This window comes from Crocuta crocuta, unplaced genomic scaffold (assembly GCF_008692635.1).
Source record: "Crocuta crocuta isolate KB4526 unplaced genomic scaffold, BGI_CrCroc_1.0 scaffold6, whole genome shotgun sequence".
NCBI lineage: Eukaryota > Metazoa > Chordata > Mammalia > Carnivora > Hyaenidae > Crocuta > Crocuta crocuta.
The window spans coordinates 3,378,973-3,392,831 of NW_027531917.1; the positions used below are offsets into that span (position 1 = coordinate 3,378,973).

A 13,859-nucleotide genomic window follows, 5' to 3' on the forward strand; every position below is an offset into this window, starting at 1 on the left:
TGAATAAGAATTTTTGGATGGCAGCTGTAAAATGAAGAGGTACTTAGTTTTTAAAAATCCTTTTTTAATATATTTGAGAGAGACAGACAGTGCAAGTGGGGAGGGACACAGAGAGAAGGAGTGAGAGAATCCCAAGCAGGCTCAGCACTGCCAGCACAGAAACCAATGTAAGGCTTGAACCCACAAAGCGGTGAGTTCGTGACCTGAGCTAAAACCAAGAGTTGGATGCTTAACTGACTGAGCCATCCAGGTGCCCCTGTTTTTGTTTGTATGTTTATTCATTTTGAGAGAATGCACAGGTGGGGGGATGGTTAGAGAGGGAGGAGAGAGAGAGAATCCCAAGCAGACTTCCCGCTGTCAGCATACAGCCCAGCATGGGGCTTCATCTCACAAACCATGAGATCGTGACCTGAGCTGAAATCAAGAGGCAGATGCTTAACTGACTGAGCCACCCACGTGCTCCTAAAAATCCTTTTAGTAAACTATTCGATTACTGGATTAGAAACATGAATTAACAAACAGTCCCATTTACAATAGCAAGAAAACGAATAAAATACTTAGAAATAAATTTATCCAAGGAAGAGCTGCCCAGTGAAAACTGCGAAACACTAATGAAATAAACCGAAGACACAAATAAATGGGAAGATATTCAATGTTCACAGATCGTAAGAATTAATATTACTTTCCAAAACAATCTATAAACTCAGTATACTCCCTATCAAAATCCTAATGGCATTTTTCATAGAAATACAAAAAACAATCTTAAAATGTATATGTAGGCACAAAAAACCTTGACTAGCCAAAGCAATCTATGGAAAGAAGAATAAAGAAGAAGAACAAAGAGAAAGAACAAAGCTGGGGCATTATGATACCTGATTTCACATTATATTACAAAATCTATAGTAGTCAAAAAAAGTATGGTATTTGCATAAAAAACAGACACATAGACCACTGGAACAAAAATAAAGGCCCCAGAGGAAAAAAAAAAACCAAACCAAAAGACCCCATATCCTAACATGTCCGATTTATTTTCAACAAAGGAGCCAAGAATATACAGTAGGAAAGGATAGTCTCTTCAGTAAATGGTTCTGGGAAAACTGAATATACACATGAAAAAGAATAAACTGGATGACCACTATTTTATTTTATACACAAAAGTAATCTGGGAATGGAGTAAAGATTTGAACATAGGCCTGAAACTACAAAACCCCTAGAAGAAAACATAGGGGCTAAGCTCCTCCGTAATTGTCTTGGCAATGTCTTTTTGGATTTTATGCCAAAAGCAAAGGAGATGAAAGACCAAAACTATAAAACATTAATGAAAGAAATAGATGACACAAGAAATCGAATGATATGCTTTTGGATTGGAAGAATAAATATTGTTAAAATGTCCATACTACCCAAAGCAATCTACAGATTTAATGCAATCCCTATCAAATAAATAACATTTTTCACAGAACCAGAATAAATAATACTACGTTTATTATCCACGAAAGATGCTGGATAGCCAAACCAATCATGAGAAAGAACAACAGAGCTGGAGGTATCACAATCCCAGATTCCAAGATATACTATGAAGCTGTAGTACTCAAAACAGTATGATACAGGGACAAAAATAAACATGCAGATCAGTGGAACAGAACAGACCAAAAATAAACCCATGCTTATGCGGTCAATTAATCTATGACAAAGGAGACAAGAATATACAATGGGGGAAAGACAGTCTCTTCAATAAATGGTGCTGGGAAAACTGGATGGCTGCATGGAAAAGAATTAAACTGGACCTCCTTATACCATACACAAAAATAAACAAAAGACGGATTAAATACCTAAATGTGAGACACAAAACCATAAAATTCCTAGAAGAAAACATAGGCAGTAATTTCTTTGACATCAGCCATAAAACATTTTTCTAGATATTCTCCTCAGGCAAGGGAAACAAAAGCAAAAATAAACAATGAAATTCTATCAAACTGAAAAGCTGCTTTCTATACAGCAAGGAAACTATCAACAAGATAAAAAGGTAATCTATGGAATGGGAGAAGATACTTGCAAATGTTATATACATCCAGTAAGGGGTTGATATTCAAAATATATAAGGAACTCATACAACTCAATAGCAAAAAACAAATTAAAAAGTGAGCAAGGAAACGGAATAGACATTTTTCCAAAGGAAACATATATAGGGGCACTTGGGTGGCTCAGTCGGTTAAGCATCCAACGTCAACTCAGGTCATGATTTCTGCAAGTCTGTGGGTTTGAGCCCCACATTGGGTGCTGTGCCCACAGCTCAGAGCCTGAAGTCTGCTTTGGATTCTGTGTGTCCCTCTCTTTCTGTCCCTCCCCTGCTTGTGATCTCTCTCGCTCAAAAATAAAAAATATTAAGAAACACGTAAAACAAAAACAAAAAAGACATAAATATGGCTAACAGATACATGAAAAAGGTACTCAACATCCCTAGTCATCAGGGAAATGAAATGCAAATGAAAACTACAATGAAATATCATCTCACACCTGTTGGGAACTATCAAAAGACAAGAGATAACAAATGTTAGAAAGGATGTTAAGAAAAGGGAACTCCTGTACACTGCTGGTGGGAATGTAAATGGGAACAGTCACTGTAGAACATAATATGGAGGTTCTTCGAGAAATTTTTTAAGAACTACCACATATTCCAGCAATCCCATTTCTGGGTGTACGTCCAAAGGTAATAATCACTGTTTTGAAGAGATGTCTGAACTCTCATGTTCACTGCAGCATTATTCACAATTGTCAAAGTATGGAAACAACCTAAGTGTCTGACAACAGATGAATGGATAAAGAAAATGTGATTTTATATATATATGATATATATATATATATAAAAGATGGAATATTATTCAGCCTTAAAAAAAGAAGGAAATCCTATTTGCAAAAACAAAGATGAACCTGGAGGGCATTATAGTGAGTGAAAAAAAGCCAGATAGATTACTTATATGTGGATTAAAAAAAAAAGTTGAATTTTATAGAAACAAAGTTCAGTGGTGTTTGCTAGAGGTTGGGGGTGGGAGGTGGGAGCAGGAAACAAGAAGAGGTAAAAGGATACAAACTTCTAGTTACAAAGATGAAATAAGGTCTGTGGATCTAATATATAACATGGTGACTACAGCTGATAGTACTGGGATATTTGCTAAGCAAGTAGAACTTCATTTCAGTGTTCTCACACCTACAAAAGGTGAATATGTGAGGTGATGGACATGTTAACTTGGTGGGAATCCTTTCACAATGTGTGTGTGTGTGTGTGTATACACATCAAATCATCATGTACAGTTTATATATCTTATAATTTTATTTGTTAATTATACCTCAACAAGCTGAGAAAAGGTGAATGATATTTGCTAAGGGAAATTCTTTATATGAACAAACTAGTTGTACATAATAAAAAATTATTTTAGGAGACAGAAGAGCAAACATTTAAAAACCACTGCTCTTTTGAGATATGAACTAAAAAGAATGCAAGCACAGTGATAAAGAGAATTTTTCTTTCGGTTGATAGTTTCCCCAACACACAGAATTTTGGGGCGGGGGGAAGACATTGTGTGTGGAGCAGGCTGAAGTAATAAGTTTGTGTTCTTTGTTGGAGAGGCAATGTGGAATTGGGCTTTGGACCTTCCTGACCTTTCTCAGCTTCAATTTTCATGGCTGTAAAATAGAGATAATAATCCCAAACCGTATAAGCTTACCATGAAATTAGCACCAATAGATGCATAGACTTACTTCAGTGCTTAGCAGAACCTCATTGGCACTAAATAAAGAATGGTGGCTACTATACAGTCTCCTTTATTTTAAATCTTTGGGCTGGGTGAGGAGAATCACAAATTGGAACTAAAATTATTTACTGCCTTTTTTAGTTGAAAATTTAGCTACTGAACCACCACCTATGAGACGTATATGGAGTCATTTTTTTCTAGTAGTTTGGATGAAATTTAGCAATTTTAGTCATGGTCTCCTACCTGGTGTTCTCTATGAAAAAAAATGGATGGCCCTGTGGGTCAGGAATACAGGCTATGCCCACAGATTGGGGTATGATCAACAACAAACAACTGGCTGAATTAATATTTGTCAGAGTACCATTTCTGCAAACATTTAAATAGTAAAACCTTGCTACCCATAGTCAGTCCTGGCATCACTTGGGAGCTTCATATAATGCAAATTTTGAGGCCCATTCCCATCTACTAAATGGGAAGCTGCAATTTAACAAGATTCCTTGCTGATTCAGATGCACCTTAAACTGTGAGAAGCACTGGTAAAGAACAGGACATCTGCAGGGAAGATCTAATCACCAGGTATATATGTAACTCAGGTGGGAACTTCCTGTTGCACCTGCTTAATTAAAGCTGAGTCTGCGGAATGATGGAGAATCTAACTCTAATGACAGACTGACCTACGTAGATATCCATAAACACACACACTAACTGATTACTGGTTCTCAACTAGGGGTGATTTCGTGCCCTGCTCCCCAAGGAGACATTGGACAAGTAATGTCTGGAGATATTTTTGGTTGTCACAACTGGGGAGAAAAGGGGTGCTACTGGCATCTAGTGAGTCAAGACCAAAGATGCTGCTAAACATCTCACAATGCACAGCACATTCCCCCACAACAATCATTTGGCTCAAAATGCCAATAGTTCTGAGGTTAGAGAAACCCTAGCAAAGATTATACAAACATCCCTGCATAAAGGTGTCTTAATTGGAACTATTCACAAAAAAAGGAACAATAATTTGACTACACAGTTCTGAGGGTATGGATTTTATATCTAGGCATTCTGCATCACAAAGTCTGTGCTGCTTTCATGACTGTGAGTACCCGGGTTAAAAGCTCTCAAAATCATTTACCTGCTTTTGCTAGCAAACCCAGAGTCAGTGATAATCTGTATTAGCATATACAGTCAGTTGGCATCAATGCCTAAAACCCATTATGAAGCAAAGAAAAATAATGAAAATAGAAAATTAAGGTACTATTTTATTTCAAACTCAATCCAGCTGAAGAAGAAAGCAGGCCTAGGACCCTTCCCTTCACACCCTCCTTACCCCAAAGACCCTAACAGTCTATAACATTTTCAAACATCCACAATCCCTTGTCTGCAATTTTGAAAACAAAGGAACAATGCAATTTTTTTTTCTAAACTGTGGCAGAATTTCTTCACTGAATTCACATGGCAGCAAAGCCTGAAGAGATGTGAGGCTATTTATTATGTCGATTATCACACTTAGTATAACTATTCACATGGTTCACTATAGAGATATTCAGAGGTTTGCCTAGGAGGTGGTGGCACAGGCTTGGCGGGAGCTGTACTATATGACAGATGTTCCCTACTGCCTTTCTAAAATTTGGAAAAGTACAACTTTGAAAACATTTGGCTTCAGAAGTTTTGGATATGTGACTGTAGACCTCAAATGACTAAAATAGAGTCAACAGCAAATATTCACCAAAAGCTCTCATATATATTTGAAAGAAAAAGACACACACACACACACACTCACACACACCTGGATTAGTAATGAGCAGTGTAAAAATTAGCTTCCCTATTTAGGGCACTGTGTACAACAAGCCAGGCTTGCAGTTTCAAATCCTATAAGGACTTGCTAACTTTGCACAGAAACGTCTTTCTTCAAGTCCATAAACTAACCTCGGTCTCAACCTTCATATACTTATGAATATAAGCTAAGAAACAGTGAATGATTTAGGGTAAATCACTTTACCTTTCACTCTACCAGAAGTGCTAATTCCAATTCAGTAGTATAATCAGCTTCTCTTAATCTCTCTCTCTCTCTCTCTCTCTCTCTCACACACACACACACACACACACAGTGCAAGAGCACTACTGGCACCAAACTGGCTCTGAGAAGCTTCTATCAGAGCCTCTCTTCTATCCTCAGTCCTCCCTGGTGCTAGTCCTAAGCTCCTGCCTGAGTTGATGATTAGGAGTATAACTCCTTCAGCATATAAACTCCTATTTCCCTCTCTGACAGGCCTTACCTGACTAGCCTGTTGAAAGTCTTGTGATATGCTCATGGGACTGGCCCAGGGAAACAGCAGGTTGTTAGGAAACAAGTAGTAAGGAATTACTGAAAGCAAATGTGCTCAAATTATCAGTTTTATGTGCCTACCGTGTAAGATGAGGCTTGGGAACAGAAGGGGATGCCAACTGATTTCCAGAAACCATGAAAAAGATACATGACCTTGCAACCATGATGAAAAAGATGCATCATGCTTGCTGTTAAAAAAAGTGAACACAATGGAAACAATTTAAACTTCTTCAAAATCTTTTTTTGCCAGTTACAGCTCTGCCAAGACTCACTAATCACCATTCAGTTTTAGTGCTTTTTTCACTGCACTGCAAAACAATCTTCCTTCTTGTATATACTAAGAAAATGCATGCCCTTCTCATGAAAATGATCACACATGGTATTATTTAATAAGTTAAAACAAATCCTGAAAAGTTTTTTGTGAAACTGTTCTCTAATAAAACTCTAAGAACTGTGATATAAAGAGGGGAAAATATTTCACTGCAGTTAGTTATGCTCAGAGCACTGTTAAATATGACTCTAATACTAAGGTGGGAGGAAGAAGTGCTTTGCCAAAGTTTCTGTAACTATTTCACCACCAAAGCAGTTTGCCCATGGACTTTACTACTGGCTTGTGAAGTCCTATGATCATTCGGGAAGGAGACACCATGTTTCTCAGGCTCCCAGGTGTCTCAAAAAGAGAGTAGGAAAGGGCCAGAAGCCATGGGTAAGCCTCCTTGCCAAGACTGTGGATGAGATCATCATGAACCCCACCCCAGCATCCAGCTCAGCTTCTTCAGAATTTCACAGGCTGCAGCCCTTGAACCAGCCTCCTGTTAGGTTCTCAAAACAGGAAAAAATAAAAGTGTATCCTCCCCACAAAAAAGTTGCAAATTCTTACATTATACAGTTATTTTAAACATGTTCTTCTTGTGTAGTTTAAACAGTAGATTAGAATCTTAAGAAAGACTTTTCCAAGAAGACTCTTCCAAATTAATTTCCTTTTAAAATGTCCTTTCAAAGGGCTAGTATCCAAAATCTATAAGGAACTCATCAAACTCCACACCTGAAAAACAAATAATCCAGTGAAGAAATGGGCAGAAGACATGAACAGACACTTCTCCAAAGAGGACATCCAGATGGCCAATAGACACATGAAATGATGCTCAGTGTCCCGCCTCATCAGGGAAATACAAATCAAAACCACACTGAGATACCACCTCACATGGGTCAGAGTGGCTAAAATGAACAAATCAGGAGGAGACTCTAGATGCCGGCAAGGATGTGGACAAATGGGCACCCTCCTATACTGTTGATGGGAATGTAAGCTGGTACAACCCCTCTAGAAAACAGTATGGAGGTTCCTCAAAAAATTAACAATAGAACTCCCCTATGACCCAGCAATAGCACTGCTAGGAATTTACCCAACGGATACAGGAGTGCTGATGCACAGGGGCACATGTACCCCCAATGTTCATAGCAGCACTCTCAATAATAGCCAAAACATGGAAAGAACCTAAGTGTCCATCAACTGATGATGGATCAAGAAGATGTGGTATATTTATACAATGGAATAGTACATGACAATGAGAAAGAATGAAATCTGGCCATTTGTAGCAACATGGATGGAACTTGAGGGTGTTATGCTGAACAAAATAAGTCAGGCAGGGACAAATACCATATGTTTGCACATATAGGTGGATTAGGAGGAAGCTAACAGTGGACCATGAGGGAGAAGAAGGGGAAAAATAGTTGGGGGAGGGAGGGAGGCAAACCATGAGAAACTCTTGAATGCTAAGAACTGAGGGCTGATGGGAGTGGGGGAGAGGGAAGGGGAGTGATGGGCGTGGGGGAGGGCACTTGTTGGGATGAGCACTGGGTATTATATATAAACCAACTTGACGATAAACTATTTAAAAAAATTTTTAATAAATAAAAATAAAATGTCTTTTTAAACTGTTAAACAACTTTCAAAAAGAAAGTTTTATGGCAAGGATTAAAGACCTGCATTGGATAATTAACTCATTCTTAACAGAAAAGATATAGTAAATTATGAACTCTTTATGTTTGATCAGAAAGTAAATGTTTATCACTTTTTATCCATGACAAGTCCTTTAGTTCCGTTCTTCAGGGATTCCATTTCTTTTAGTCTGTATAACAATACTGCAAAGCTGTAATGACTTCCTGTATAATCAGCCCATTCCCAATGTAATTAAGACTACCACAAATTTGAAACTATGACCTCACTGCTGAGGAGAAAAAGTGTGTGGAAGAGATCATTTATATTGCATGTAAAATGACGTCCTTACGCCAACAAATTTAAAAAGAGAAAAAAGTAACATTGTAATAGTCATTATTTAAGAGGGTGTTAACTATGTTCCTGATAGTTTTTCCCTTCATCATTTCTACCATCTGACTTTACTTGATAAACTCTTTCCTATCAAACCCTGTGTTCTTCCCACATGTTACAAAAATTCTAAACCCCTTCAGATGCCTCTCAATTACCCTCATTCAACTAACAGCCACTATGGGGATAAAGATATATGTGAAATAAGTGATTCCTGGCAAAATGTCATTCCTGGCAAAGTGTAAACCAAGTTTTAATTGATAGAGAGGTCCATCAGTGAAGCACATAACTTCTAGGCAATGTGAATAAAATTTTTTCTCAATTTTATCTGTTTATCAAGAAATTGAGCACCAAACATAATGTACACATATTATAATGGTTCAAGCAAACTATTTTATAAATGTAACAATAACCACATTAATAAAAAAGAACAACAGCAATAACTAACACTACGAAATACTTATTACTATGTGCCAGCACTATGAGAATCTTAGATGAATTATCTCATTTAATTTTCACAAATGGCTGCTGAGATAATACAGTTATTGCCTCCATTATCCATATGAGGAAATTGAGGGATGCTAAATAACAGCCTTAGCTGTTAATTAGCTGGTATAGAGGATGGCCAATATTGAAGTCAGGTCCACTTGAACCTCAAACTTGTGTCTGTTTTCATAGCTTTCAAGCTAGACTGTCTACAGATTCTGTTCCACAAGCTAGCTATGTATGTATGTGTTTATGTATGTATGTATGTTTATTTATTTTGAGAGAGAGAGAGAGAATCCCAGGCAGGCTCTGCACTGTCAGCATATAGCCCCATGTGGGGCCCAAACTCACAAACCGTGAGATCATGACCTGGGCCGAAGTCTATTGCTTAACTGACTGAGCCACCCAGGTGCCCCATACACAAGCAATTTAAACCAACTATTTTTGCCTTTACTTTTCTACTAAGACTCCTGGTCAACTATAACTATTACCAGTCAACAAGGGGAGGGGGCAAAGGTAGTAGTGAAAGCAAAAAAGCAAAATAGAGCTTTTTATCAAGATTCTCCTTGCCAGTCAAGTACAGGAATTCCTTTGCATATTCTGTATAGCTGATAAAACTTTCTAAATTACATAAATGTTTAATCACAGCTGAGAAGTTGCTAAAGTACCAGTCACAAAACAGAATGCACTCTTTTATTTTTTAGATTAAAGACGCTGATTGACCAAGAAACTGAATCCCAGGAGAAGAAGGAGCAAGAAAAGGAAAAGAAGGTCACCGCCCTGAAAGTGGAGCTGACCAAACTGAAGTCTTTCGCTTTGATGGTGGTGGATGAACAACAAAGGCTGACGGCACAGCTTGCCCTTCAAAGACAGAAAATCCAAGACCTAACCACAAGTGCGAAGGAAACACATGCTAAACTAGCCCTTGCTGAAACCAGAGTTCAGGAAGAAGAGCAGAAGGCAGCCAGACTAGAGAAAGAACTGCAAACACAAACCACAAGGTTTCACCAGAACCAAGAAACAATTATGGCAAAGCTCACCAATGAGGACAGCCAAAATCGCCAGCTTCGACAAAAGTTGGCAGCACTCAGCCGGCAGATTGATGAGTTAGAAGAGACAAACCGGTCTTTACGAAAAGCAGAAGAGGAGCTGCAAGATATAAAAGAAAAAATCAACAAGGGAGAATATGGAAACTGTGGTATCATGGCTGAAGTGGAGGAGCTCAGGAAACGTGTGCTAGAAATGGAAGGGAAGGATGAAGAACTCATAAAAATGGAGGAGCAGTGCAGGGATCTCAATAAGAGGCTCGAAAAGGAAACATCACAGAGTAAAGACTTTAAACTCGAGGTTGAAAACCTTAATAAAAGAATTATGGCTTTGGAAAAATTAGAAGATGCCTTCAACAAGAGCAAACAAGAATGTTATTCTCTGAAATGCAATTTAGAAAAAGAAAGGATGACCACAAAGCAGTTGTCGCAAGAACTGGAGAGTTTAAAAGTAAGGATCAAAGAGCTAGAAACCATTGAAAGTCGGCTGGAAAAGACAGAATTTACCCTAAAAGAGGACTTAACTAAATTGAAGACATTAACTGTGATGCTGGTAGATGAAAGGAAAACAATGAGTGAAAAATTAAAGCAAACTGAAGATAAGTTGCAAGCTGCTTCTTCTCAGCTTCAAATGGAGCAAAATAAAGTGACAACTGTTACTGAGAAGTTAATTGAGGAAACAAAAAGGGCACTGAAGTCCAAAACTGACATAGAAGAAAAAATGTACAATGTCACCAAGGAGAGAGATGATCTAAAAAACAAACTGAAAGCAGAAGAAGAGAAAGGAAATGACCTCCTGTCCAAAGTTAGTATGTTGAAAAATAGGCTTCAATCATTGGAAGCAATTGAGAAAGATTTCCTAAAAAACAAATTAAATCAAGATTCTAGTAAGTCCACCACAGCATTACACCAAGAAAACAATAAGATTAAAGAGCTCTCTCAAGAAGTGGAAAGACTGAGACTAAAGTTAAAGGATATGAAAGCCATTGAGGATGACCTCATGAAAACAGAAGATGAGTATGAGACTCTAGAACGTAGGTATGCTACTGAACGAGATAAAGCTCAATTTTTATCTGAAGAGCTGGAACATGTTAAAATGGAACTTGACAAGTACAAGTTAGCAGAAAAGACAGAGTCTAGCCATGAACAATGGCTTTTCAAAAAGCTTCAAGAAGAAGAAGCTAAATCAGGACACCTCTCAAGAGAAGTGGATGCACTGAAAGAGAAAATTCATGAATACATGGCAACTGAGGACCTGATATGTCATCTCCAGGGAGATCATTCAGTTCTGCAAAAGAAACTCAATCAACAAGAAAACAGAAACAGAGATTTAGGAAGAGAAATTGAAAACCTCACTAAAGAGTTAGAGAGATATCGGCATTTCAGTAAGAGCCTCCGGCCTAGTCTCAATGGAAGAATCATCTCTGACCCTCAAGTATTTTCTAAAGAAGTTCAGACAGAAGTAGTAGACAATGAGCCACCTGATTACAAGAGTCTCATTCCTCTGGAACGAGCAGTCATCAACGGTCAGCTATATGAGGAGAGTGAGGACCAGGATGAGGACCCTAATGATGAGGAATCAGTGCTCTCCTTCAAATGCAATTCATCTACCCACTGTCCTGTTAACAGGAAACTATGGATTCCTTGGATGAAATCTAAGGAGGGCCATCCTCAGAATGGAAAAATACAGACTAAACCCAATGGCAACTTCATGCAACCTGGAGATCTAGTCCTAAGCCACACACCTGGGCAGCCACTTCATATAAAGGTTACTCCAGACCATGTCCAAAACACAGCCACTCTTGAAATCACAAGTCCAACCACAGAGAGTCCTCACTCTTACACAAGCACTGCAGTGATTCCAAACTGTGGCACCCCAAAACAAAGGATAACTATCCTCCAAAATGCCTCCATAACACCGGTGAAATCCAAAACCTCTGCTGAAGGCCTCATGAATTTAGAGCAAAGCATGTCCCCAATTACCATGGCAACCTTTGCCAGAGCGCAGACCCCAGAGTCTTGTGGTTCTATAACTCCAGAAAGGACAATGTCACCTATTCAGGTTTTGGCTATGACTAGTTCAGCAGGCTCTCCTGAGCAGGGACGTTCCCCAGAGCCGATAGAAATCAGTGCCAAACATGCGATTTTCAGAGTCTCCCCTGACCGGCAGTCATCATGGCAGTTTCAACGGTCAAACAGCAACAGTTCAAGTGTGATAACTACTGAGGATAATAAAATCCACATTCACTTAGGAAGTCCTTACATGCAAGCTGTAGCCAGCCCCGTGAGACCTGCCAGCCCTTCAACACCACCACAGGATAACCGAACTCAAGCCTTAACTAATGGGGCACTAAACAAAACAACTAATAAAGTCACCAGCAGTATTACTATCACACCAACAGCCACAACTCTTCCTCGACAATCACAAATTACAGTAAGTAATATATATAACTGACGACTCTCACCCTCATCCAGTCCATAGTGGTATTATTGCAAGGAACTCAGTCCTTTTTAATTATCCCTCCACATCCCCCAAAAGACTGACTGAACTTGTACTTTGGGAAGGTTTGTGCATGAACTATTCAAGAGTATCTGAAACTAACTAAGTGTTGCCTGCATAGTCATATCAAGTGTGCACTTACTGTATATCTTTTCATTTACATACCTGTATGGAAAATATTTAGTCTGCACTTGTATAAATACATTTTTATGTATTTCATTTTCCATAACTCACATTAATTTGACTGCAACTTGTCTTGACGAAATACTTTAACATTTTAAAGCAGTAAATAATTTGTTACTTTTACCATTGCTTGCTGAAAATTTTTTTTGGTCACTTTGTGTTATATTTTTGCATGTAAAGTAGAATTTTATTTTGTTTAAAAGGTTTATTCATTCTTCCTTAAAAACAAACAAGACTTACTTCCCATTTACAGTCAACTTCTGATCACATGTTATTAGAGGAAGAGGAAGTGGTTCAAATAAATAAAGTTTATGTCTCTTTGATTTAAAAGTGAACTGTAAGATCTCTCAGGAGCAAACTTAACTTCCTGCTTGAGATGTACCTCAATATTCATTATGCCCAGTAAAGTGCTTAGCACATATTAAGAAACTTGATAAATGTTTACTGACACTAAGTGAATTATATAATATTTAATAATTAAATAATTTTATAAGCACATATGAGCTGATAGTGAAAGTAAAAAGCTTTGAAATGTGATAGAAAGCCAGCAAAAGCACATTTGAAAATACAAGTTACCTTGACAATCAAGAGTTGACTGTATTTCTTCTACAGATGAAAACCCCCCATAAAACATACATATATTTGCATCCACATCTGAAATCAGCCCTATGATATATACTCTTAAACACTGCTTCAAATAAAAAATGTCATTCTTGTCCTTCTTTCCCATCTGGTTATCAAAATAGTTTGGATTATTTAAGATAGGTGCTTTTTACCTTGCTTGTAAGTCGGCTATATTCAGAAGCTTACAAAGTAATTGCATTTCCCCCCCAACTTCTAAAGAAGCAAAAAAAAGCCAAATACAGCTACAAACGTATGTTATAGAAAAGGCATATTTAAAAAAAAAAATCTTACATTATATTAGTTAAGGAAAGTTTCTTCTATGATTATTGTTATGCCATTTACAAGGTGAGAAAAACTCAGCCAGAGCACCCTAAGAATTCTGATACCTACCTTACAGGACTCTGAGCATGTTCTATATTTCTGCAGTAGAGAACAACAGTTTTCAGAGGAATGTTTTAAATTACAAATCTGGTCCCCAGGTCACACTCCAAAAAAAAAAAAGGTTTCAGATACCACTTTCCCTTTTCCAACCTCATAACGGTCTAATATACTTTGGTCAATTTTTATTGCCAGTTACAGATTTTAAACACAATTCATTTAGCCACTGAGGCAAATTGTGAAGATC

General features: G+C 37.9%; 3 protein-coding genes across 7 annotated transcripts in view; 2 read left to right on the forward strand and 1 right to left on the reverse strand.

The window, feature by feature from the left end:
• Window positions 1–12,733, forward strand: part of LOC144240490 (filamin A-interacting protein 1-like) — a 32,626-nt gene extending 19,893 nt beyond the window's left edge. For both annotated transcript variants that reach the window (XM_077774834.1, XM_077774833.1), the window contains exon 2: window positions 9,586–12,733. In XM_077774834.1, coding sequence (XP_077630960.1) covers window positions 9,701–12,382 — 2,682 coding nt within the window. In that variant the 5' untranslated portion in view covers window positions 9,586–9,700 and the 3' untranslated portion in view covers window positions 12,383–12,733. The remainder of the gene's footprint in view (window positions 1–9,585) is intronic.
• CMSS1 (cms1 ribosomal small subunit homolog) overlaps window positions 1–13,859 on the reverse strand; it is a 386,003-nt gene that overhangs the window by 345,331 nt on the left and 26,813 nt on the right. The window lies entirely within an intron of this gene.
• The window catches only part of LOC144240494 (filamin A-interacting protein 1-like), a 118,833-nt gene that overhangs the window by 88,953 nt on the left and 16,021 nt on the right, over window positions 1–13,859 (forward strand). The gene's annotated exons all lie outside the window — the stretch shown is intronic.